Source organism: Coloeus monedula (genome assembly GCF_965178545.1).
Source record: "Coloeus monedula genome assembly, chromosome: 4".
NCBI lineage: Eukaryota > Metazoa > Chordata > Aves > Passeriformes > Corvidae > Coloeus > Coloeus monedula.
In genome coordinates, this window is record NC_138784.1 from 17,593,470 (window position 1) to 17,603,752 (window position 10,283).

Consider the following 10,283-nt stretch of genomic DNA (forward strand, 5'->3'; position numbering starts at 1 on the left):
AGATAAAATTAAGTAGAATAAGCAGTTTGCCTGCCCTTTCTGCAATGTAGCCTTCATTTTTTTTGAGTTATGCTCCTTTCTGATAACTTTTTCACCTGGCTATATTTAGTTCTTTTTAATAAATCTCCCTTCCCAACTCTTGATCAATTTACAGTATATCACATCTATGAGTTACTTTGTCATGCCTCAGCTCAGTCCTTGCCACACAGCAAAACTGTGTGCTGAGGTTGGCAAACATTAACACTGCTCACACCGCTGTTGTCTTTAGTAATTGGGGTGCCAACCAAAGATCACATACTCCAACATGCAGTGTTTTGGAAAGATTTCCCACATGAAGGCTAGACCTAACTGAGTTGTTAATGGCTGTAATCTCTTCTGTATGATTTGGATCAGGTTTAGCATTTGAGAGCATAGCAAGGTGTCAGTACAATTCCCTGTGTTTGGTGCAGTGAGTGCTACTGCAGTGGACGACAGACTGCACTCTGTATTTTAATCATTTCATATAATTTGAAGAGTTTTACTTCAGAGTTAAGTATAAATAATCCACCCCACCTGGTTTCTTTTATCTTTATATCTTTACAGGCAGCAATTAGCTAATCCTGCTATCACTCCTTGGAGCTTAGGAAGTCTAATTAAAAGGAAAGTAGTAACTGAAAGTCAGAAAGGCTAAATGATCTCCCAGATTGACTAAGTATCAGTGGCAGGTCCAGGCATGCAGCTAGTAGCTGCTGCTCCCTTTTATCATGGTCTGCAAATAAAATTATCAGAATGTGACAGTTGACTTCAAGGTGAGTGTCTGAACTGCAGTCTTTAATTAAGGTCTTTGGTTTTGACGTCGGTAATCTCAGTGGACTTCCATCAGTGTTAAACACCATTTTACCTTGGGTCTTCTTAGGGAGCTTGGTGTCAAATCATAGAGATGAGCCTGTGTTAATGGGCAGGTATATCCCTGTCTTTACTTTGGTAGCAGGAAAAGAAAACAACCTGTGGTTTTTGAGCACTCCAGTGACAGATTCCTACCTGTAGGGAGAACGTCTTACTTGGAGTGCACTGCCAGAACAGACTGACCAGCTTTGGCAGGATGACTTGACTGCTGGTTGTTGCAAGGAGCTGACAGTGGGGTATGAGTGACTTGCTCTTCTGAGCTATTTGTTCCTCAGACAAACTGGGTGCTGCACTGATGAAATTGGACCACTTCATTTTGCATGTTGGACAAGTTGCTTCTTCTGGGCTGCCCTCCCTCAACCTTGCCTTTGTGCAACAGCACAAAGAGCAGCTGGAGGGGACACAGAGTGAGAGGAAATGACTTGTTAGGGCTGCAAGTTTCTTTTGTTTGAAAGATGCTGGTGTCTCCTGTTTTGGCTTCGCAGTCATGCTGTATCTCCCTCTGTAGGTTTTAGTATTCCCCATCTCTAATGTAACTCATTAGTCGTGCAGGCATGCAGCTAGTGTAATAATTAGTATTACAGGAGGCAGAATAATAGAATCTGCTCAAACTAATTAGTTATAAAAATGAGGGATTTTCTCATATTAGGAAACAGCTGTGATAGTTAAAGCAAAACCTGAAAGGCAAAATTGGGAGGTTTTTTTCTGTTCTAAAGGGTGAGACAGGTTTATTGAAGAATGGGCACTGACCAGGAGCCTGTAGTGAAATACAGTGATCTGAGCTCTGTGGGACAGGACACTGGAAGTGTTTGCCCAGTGGGAACAGCATAGCTGGCTGTTATTATTGTTGCTATCATCATGATTATTTGTATTGCATGAATGCCCAGAGGCCCCAGCTGAAAAAGGGTGCCATTGTACTAAGCACTGCATAAACATTGTGAGAAGCAGTTTTGCCATGAATAATTTATGCCTTATGGTGCTGGGAAATGTGAAAACCAAGAGAAGAAACAGTGGTCCAGAGGGGCGAGACTGGGTACTAAATGCTTGGTTGTGTTTCCCAGTGCCCTGTGCTAGTCTGAGGACAAGGCTTGTGTTTCAGGATGAAGTGAAACTCGCTGGAAACTTTAGGCTCTGAGACAGATCTCTGTCATTTGGCTCCTTGCTGCCATAACAGGAGGAAATAAGGTGTTTCTCAATTTCAGTGGGAATGAGAATAAGCTATATAAGAAAAACAAAACACAATGGTGCTTACAGTGTGGACCAGCCTCAAGTTGCTTATAAGCTGCCAGTGTAGCCCATAACTAATAAAGTTTGGATGTCTTTTAATGGTGTTTTTTCTGGTTCCATTTCCTTAGGTTTCTTGGAGGCTTTGCACTGTAGTTTCCCTTGAGACTGCTTTTGTACCTTTGAAAAATTTTCCTGTTTGGATAAATAATTTGAATGCCTTGTCAGATCATAGCATATTATCAATCTGATTGATAATATCAATCTCATTCCAGGGAGAAGGAAATGCATGTAGGAGAGGGAGAAAAAAAAAATTTTTAAAACTAAATATTTTTCAATTTTTTATTGTTCTGCAACTTTTATGGGTGTTTTTGAAAAGAAAAACATTGGGATGTTTCATTGAAACCTAAATCTCCATGTTTTTCTGACCCCCTGGTTTGTATTTCTGACTTTTTTTTTATTCTATGCTGCCCCAAAAGATGAAGAACTGGATTTGACAAATTCTCATTTAACTGTGTTGCACCTGCAGGTGTTTCTTTTAGGGTTAAATGCAGACCTTTTTGGGTGAAAGCTGAAATAGTCTTGTGTGTGTCAATTCTGTTAGGTGCTCATTGTCTCATTTTCCTGGCTTGTGAAAGCAGCCCAGCCTCCTTGGCATTAGTTAGTGCCCTTGAGCCATGAAAATGCCTTAAGCTATGGGATTTGCTGTGATAAAAGGTATGCCATCAGCAAATGTTTACCCACATTACTGTTCCCAGCAGTGACACAGAGAGAAAGCCTTGTTCCTTCCATTCTGGCCTTTTCCTTTTCTATTTCTTCACTTCCTTTCCTTTCAAGTTTTCAGGTTTTTTGGTTTTTTTTCCCTTCTTTATCCCTCCATCTCATTTTTCACATTGCCATTTCTCTATCTTTCCTTCTATCTGTGCTTACTGGAAAACTTTTGCAGGCAACTCTGCAGAGTCTGAAGCACTGATCAAAGCCAACCCAGTGTCCTGTGCCCTGAGGGTAGAGCTCATCTAGGGCAGATGCAGGAAGCACAGCTGAAAAGGGCATGTGCCTGTTTTTTAAGAGCTAACTGAATAAAATAGGTTCTCTATTCACATTGTACCACAAATAACTTTCTGCTAAATAACATTTTATATAATATATATATATTTATATACTTACATATAATACAGATCTCAGTTTGACATGTGTGATCTTTTTGCTGTATAGGTATATACTAAAGTCCCAATGGATTATTAATGCTCTCTGTTTCCAGCAGTCTCCTGCAGACATGTGAATGCAGAGAGTAAGCCCTAAATGTATCAGTCTGTGCCTGCACCTGTCTTGCTGGCATTAAGAGGGATCTTGTGTACGGCATAGATGTCTGTACACAGAGAGGGGGCTGAAGAGCCAGCTGGGACTGTGTCCCTCTTGTGCTGAGCACATAGCATGATGAAGAACAGTGAGAAGGTTCCTACCCTACAGCAGCAGCAGTGGAAATGTACCTGAGGTGGATGAGAAGAAGCCGACTGCAGCACAAAGTGAGCTACTTCTGGAAATCAGTTAGCCAGACCCCTTTAGCAGACTCCAGCTGCAAAACAGCCTTGGTTTGAAAAGTTTATCCATTGCAATCTTCTGAATACTTACTCTTAAGATCTAACATCTTAAGGGCTAACATAGATGTAAAGAAAATGAGATGAAACTTTCATGTTCTTTGCCTTCAGGCTGTTAGGCCATCTAGCAAAATCAGAAATTGCGGGTGTCTTTGTGGTCTTTTGAGTGCCTGTGCATAGGCAATTTTGAAACTTTTTCTCCCAGATATTTGAAGGAAGAAAATCATCAAAGGGAAACCTTTCTGATGAAAATCCTTGGTTTCAGCAAATTATCTCTTAAATAAAATCTCCCTGTAATTCCTGTCTAGTTTAAGTAAAGATGTTAAAGGAAAAGTTTTAAAGGTCTTACATCTGTATGCCAGATCCAAGAATTGGCTTCTGACTGGCTAAGATAGTTTCAGGTTTTGTGGCTCATTTTAGAACAAATTGGATTATTTTTCCCTTACATTTATTTCTTCTTGAAATTCCAGTGAGAAAGAAAAATTATTAACACACTTTCTGTGAGTGGTGACTTAGTTCCATTCCTTTTTCACATATGTTAGTGTTTGTTACAAACATAAATCTGGCTATTTCCCATTCATAACACACTTTGCAGCATGACTTTCTGACTTTAGTGGGGCAGCTGCACCCTTTAGGCCTAAACCAAGTTGTGTTCAACTGGGAACAAATCAAAGTCTATCCAAAACAAAACTTTAGCAAAGTGAGAAGCAGAACAAAACCTAATGGAGAGGATTAAGCACAAGTGTGAAGAAATTGAGGACCACAGATAACTGGAGAAAGCTGTTAAGGAGCACAGGCTAAAACATAAGGCATATAATCAGTTGTAATCTATTAATGAAGTAAAAGTCACATCAAGGTGATTGATTGATGGATTGGAGAGATGCCTTCTGCTGCTGTTCACATGGTGGATTATTGCTTTTTTTTCCCTGTCCAGTAGAACTGTGTTTCTCAAAGAGGCTTTACAGAAGAATTCATTATGGAACAAAGTTTCTATCATAATACAGTTTTTCCTTCTTAAACATTTGGAATACCTAAATGCTATATATATTACAGGAAAATAGGAAGAAAAGGATTTAGATAGCCATGAAAAGTTCTCTTTCTCTACAAGAAAAAGAAATACCACGTTTAAACGGTCTTTGGAAATCCAGGGATTTGTTTTTACAGTCATGGAAATCACAAGATAATACAGTTTCTGTTCCTAGAGAGGAGTGTGAATCTCTTTAAGGTGAGATTTTTTTTTTGCCAAGGTATAAAATCCTTGATTTTACCAAAGTAAAGACTTCTCCATTCCACAGGCATTGGCATTTCATCCCCAAAATTCAGAAGCTCCCTGCAAACCATGGCATCATTGCCCTTTACCACCATAGCAACTTGGTGCTTTGGGAAATTTGCTCTAATGAGAGGTAGAGAAGCCTTTCTAAAACATGCCTTCCTCTGAGCTTAGTAGGACTGAGTGCTGGGTCCTGGGAAAATTGTATCCTAAACATCTGATGTGGAATTTTTTTTACTCTAACTTTCCATCAGCACAGTTTTTGCTATTTTGAATGATTTATATTGCTTTTGGGGACACTGCTCGGCTTCTATGCACAGGAGTTCAGCAGTGCCATGAGTGAATTGTTACCTTCTTTTCAACAAATGAAAATAAATACCTGCAAATCTTGGCTTACAAAGCTTGACTTCCATTAAGATGCAATTACCTGCCTTTTGTGCCTTACATTAAGAGTGGCTTCAAATGGTGTGTGGCTCCTGTTCAGCTAAATTACTTTCATTTGCTGCTTGCGTGGTAAGAATGAGGTTCTGGAATAAAGATGGCTGTTTAAAGAGGACTGCTGCAATTCCAAATTGCATAGAGAAAGTTCTGCTAATCAAATTAATTTCTTTACTCAGTAAGACCCTGACTGGAATCTTTGTTACTGGCCATCATGGGCCCACAGAAAGGGGTCCAGTGCTTATCCATGACCACACAGTTTTTAATCCTGTATGTCTAAGGTTTGCAACAATTCATAGGGCTATTCTGGTGATGAATGATTAGATAATTCAGTGTCTGTGCATTGACACACTTTGCTCCTGCAGGGCTGCTTTTTTTTAATCTTGCTGGAAGTGCATGGGTTCCAGGGGGAGCAGAGTGGCTGTGCAATGCTTGGTTGTTGCACACTGCAGGGACTACCAGGCATTTGGAATTTGCTCTTTGCCTGTGCCCTGGTCCAGGATACTTAGCCTGGCTGAGCAGGTCCCTGAACTGACCAAAGTCTGCTCTTCTGAAATCCAGGATTATCATCTTGCCTTTTGTTTTGCTCTTGTCTCTCTGGATCCTGAATTATAGCATAGATAGCTCATAAAGATGCCTCCAGCTGGTGTCTGGCACAGCTGGGCCACCCAACTTGAAAGCAAATAGGGCAGTGAATAGATTCAGATGAAAATTCTGTGTGGGCTGGTGAGAACCTGAGTTTCATCTGGGTGAGTGGTTTTACGGTAGTGTCTCCCTGTATTTTTGGTAGCACTTGTCTGCAGCAAACACATTCCCTGAAGGCAAAGGACAGCTGGTGCACAGAGCCATGGCTCTGCCTGTGGAAATACTGTGCTCAGTGGGGTGGGTGAGGTGAAAGAGGCTGCTGTAGGCCCAAAGCGCCTGCAAATGGCCGGGTTCTGCTCAGGGTAGTCCCTGTTCACTGGGCAGCTTTTCCTGCTTCCTTCTGGCTCAGTGGTGAGTGTTTGCAGCACCAGTAGTCAGATGTGGAATCAGCTCAGTGGCTTCCCCATGATAAAGGCTGTCTCCGTGGGACTGCTTAGTGGGTCACTGTAATTTCTGATGGGACTGCATTAAGATGCCTGGTAGGAAAGGGCTGAACCAAAGGTCTCAACATCCGATCTGTGCTAACCTGAACTGAATTTTTAATAATTTTCATGTACAGAACAGGAAACTGAAGGGGACTGTTGGACACAGTGTATGTAGGGAATCTTTCCCTCACTTAACCAGCAGCTGGCTACAGCTGATGCTGGAGTGTGGGCCTGTTGAGCTGGCAGATAACTGGCACTGTACTCTCAGCTGGCCAGCTTTGGAGCATGGTGACCCTTTTGGTCACGCCTGGTTACTCTGGGGAGGGCAGCAGGGGCAGGTTGATGTGGTTCCCAGTGTGGCTGTGTGAGCTGACCCAATAGCATGTCATAAAAGTGGAAATAGTAGCATAGGGGGAACAGAGGTGAGGATGATAAAAGCCTGAATGGCACAAATGCAAAGAGTAGGTTGAGAAATTAAAAAACATGAGCAAAGTGCATCTTAAAGCAACTTTATATGTTGTTAGCCATGGGCATACCATCAGTCTGTACCCTGAGCATATTCGAAACAGATAGAGTGTAGCTGTGAACAGACTTGTACATGAGTGTATGAACATCAACATTTTCATGGGTCAGCACATGGGTACTGGTGTCTGTGGCAGGAATTTTAAAAGAGCCTAAGGGCTGGGAAATATTTGAGCAGTTTTCTTTTTTTCCTTTTTTTTTTTAATATTTCCACAATTCTGTGTATGCATGCCATTTCATGGAGCAAATATGCTGTGCATCAATACAGATTACCTGTTGGAAAGATGAAGCCGTGGTGGTGTACTTTTAATGAGGGAGGAATTACATCTAGCACATGACAGTTTTATTCCACTGAGGCCCAAAGCAGAGTCACTTGTCTTTGTAGGTAGATGGGTTTGGCAGTTTGGATGATGTGCAAATTACCACAAGGTAGACAGCAGGGAAGAATTGAGAAAGGAAGAGATGTGGACCCACAGGGATTAAGTGCAAATGGATAAACAGTGGGTTGTCTGGTACCTCAAGTCAAGTGAGGATGGGGACCTGGTGCACTCACACAACTCCAGACTGAAGTTTTCTTCTGGTGGTGATCTCATTCCTACCATGAGCTGCACAAACTCTTCAGCAGAGTCCTGTTAGCAGTCTGCCTGCATTTATATGTCTCCTTTGCGTGCAGTAAATTTGGTCAAAGTCTGCATAGTGCCCTTCTGCTTGTGCTGGGTCTAAATAAATTTCACAGATTCCAGTGCTGGTCTGATTGATAAAATGTCACTGTTTCTTTCGGAGAAAGTGGTGTTGTGTGGGGAGTACAAAGTATGAGGGAGAGTGCAATCAATACAGATCCAGGAGGGTCAGTTTTGTAGAGAAGCAAAATTAGAGGAAGTGGAAGATGTGGGAAAGAGAGGTTGAGGGGGGGATACAGGAAATTTGTGGGGGTGAGAGGGGGGAGGGAAGCTTTAGCTGAAAGCAAATTAGATACTAACTGAATGAAAGATTACTTTTTCGAATGACAGGTTATGAAATAGTGTCAAATTTTGTGAATAGCTCCAGACTACCCAGTCAGATACACATGCAAGCACACACACAGACACATGCAAAGGCAGGGGGCAAAAATTAATTTTCAAATGAAAACAAATTACTTCTTCTTTTAAACTATTATCCCTTTGAAAGTTAAGCAAATTTTTAAGGGAAAGAGATTTTAGAGTAGATTATATGACTAAACAAGTATTTTACTTTGCTTTGACTAAAGGATTATTGGAAACAATTTTTGTCTTGTTGTAATAGGTGAAGAAAAAATTTTAGTTTGAAACACTCGGAAAGAGGAAAAACTACCATCAGAGAAATGTGATAGTCTAAGTTTGCCTTCTGCTGGAGGTACTTGGCCCTATCCATACCTGAAAGATGTTGGTATAGTTGCCTTGGTTTTAATAAAAACAAAATGTTTTTACCACAAATGGTGATTCCTGGACTATGTTGTGTAAATGAGTCAGAGGGAAAAGAATCATATTCGCAAAGAACAGTACCTCCTTAAGGGCCAAGTGCTTTTCTTCTCATTCAAGGTGATAGTTGTTATTTAACCAGAGGTAGTGTTCATGGCAGCAAGATTGGCAGAGTTCAAGAAGTGCTCTCAGGCAACACGGTGTGATTTTTTTGGGTGGCCCTGTGCAGGGCCAGGAGGTGGACTCAGTGATCTTTCTGGGTCCCTTCCAACTCAGCATAGTCTATGATTCTGTGATAGCTTTGCTTGGTTTTGTTAATGAAATCTGGGTTAAGGCAAACCTGGGTCTGCTTGCTTGCTGTTTTGGTTACAGGACAGATGCTTCACAGAAGCTCTGTTTCCATGTCTCTGTGGTACCTGTTTTGCTGTTTTGTGCTGATACCAGTAAGGAGTTGCTCATTATTTTCCCTATTACAAGGTGACATGTGACAGAAGACTACCTAATCCTCATAATTTGTTTTAATTTTGTAGGTCCCTCTGTGAATTTCTTTCACCTGTAGAATACCACACTACCCTTCAGTACAGTGAAAGCTACGGCAGGTGGTAGCACAAGACATAAATTTTCACTTGTACCTTCACATCGTTCCCTTATTTATCCCAAATTAATTAGAGAAGCAGGTGCTCCTTAGTCCTTTGATCATTCCATCAGTCCCAGCTGGCTGGACAGGCCGTGCTCCCATGACCCCAGGCCAAGCTTCCACTGCCTCCCGAGTGCACATAGGTGTCTGTCCCAGGGGAAGGGGGAAGGGTTGGCAGTGGAGGAGCTGAAGAAACAAGAGAGCTTTCTCCCCATGCTCTGGAGCTGCTGGCACATTCAGAGAAAGCCAAAGACTAACAATGAGACAGAAAGGAAGCAGGGGAAGGGTATATGTGTGGGTAGTGTGTGCAACGCTTTCTTCCAGCTCTCCACTGAGCTGTGACCCGGTTTCTCCAGGAGATGCCTGCTGTTTTCTTATTTTCCAAGCAAGTTCCTGACACAATGCTTTGCATGCCAAACAGGGTCAGCTCCTCAGATAGGGAGGGTTCTGAACGGAACATGCAACTCCCTTTCCATCTTCTCTACTGCCTTGGCCTTTCCTGTTATTTTTCTTCTTTTCCTTCTCTTTTCCCTTTCTTTGCTCAAAATGAGGAAACAATTCTTATGTGCATGGAGAAAAAAAAAAAGGGGGGAACTTACACGGGTGTTAAATGAAATTTATTGCAGTGCCTGCTAGACACTAATTTTTTATTGTTATTGTTCTGTCTTGACAGAATCCAAGAAGAAGAAAAAGGAAGGCAAGAAACAAGAAAAGATGCTGGATTAATGGAGTCAACTTGGGCAATGTGAGAAAGGGACATCAGCAAACATGATCAGTTAACAGTTTCATTTATACTTAGGCATTTTATCCTAAAATTATTTATAGCTTAATGGTACCATAGAAGAAAAAAAGCAAACACAGAAAAAAAAAATCTTTTTTTTTATTACTTTAGTATTTTTAATGTATAACCCTAACAACAATTTTTAGAGGCCTGTAATAAAGGACTCCAAACTCATTTAGAAAATTATGTCTATTGTATATTGAACAATATAGAGGTTTTTAAATTTTTTTTTTGTCAAGTCTTGCCATAGGTCTCAATCTGGTAATTAGTCCATGCAAGCAGAACCTGAGCCTATGTGGAGCTCTGCTGAAGCCAGTGGTACCCTGTGTGAACATAGCACTCTGGCTGGATGCATTTATATTTAAGATTGGGACCTTATATCTGAAAAATTGAGGCCTGCTTCTTAATTTCTGATCACATCT

The 10,283-nt window shown here is 41.2% G+C and overlaps 1 protein-coding gene across 1 annotated transcript in view; it reads left to right on the forward strand.

Moving 5' to 3' along the window:
• PTN (pleiotrophin) overlaps positions 1 to 10,044 on the forward strand; it is a 71,186-nt gene extending 61,142 nt beyond the window's left edge. The window contains exon 5 of the mRNA XM_082280677.1: positions 9,754 to 10,044. Within this exon, the coding sequence (XP_082136803.1) occupies positions 9,754 to 9,806 (53 nt within the window). The 3' untranslated portion in view covers positions 9,807 to 10,044. The remainder of the gene's footprint in view (positions 1 to 9,753) is intronic.
• Positions 10,045 to 10,283: the final 239 nt, after the last annotated feature.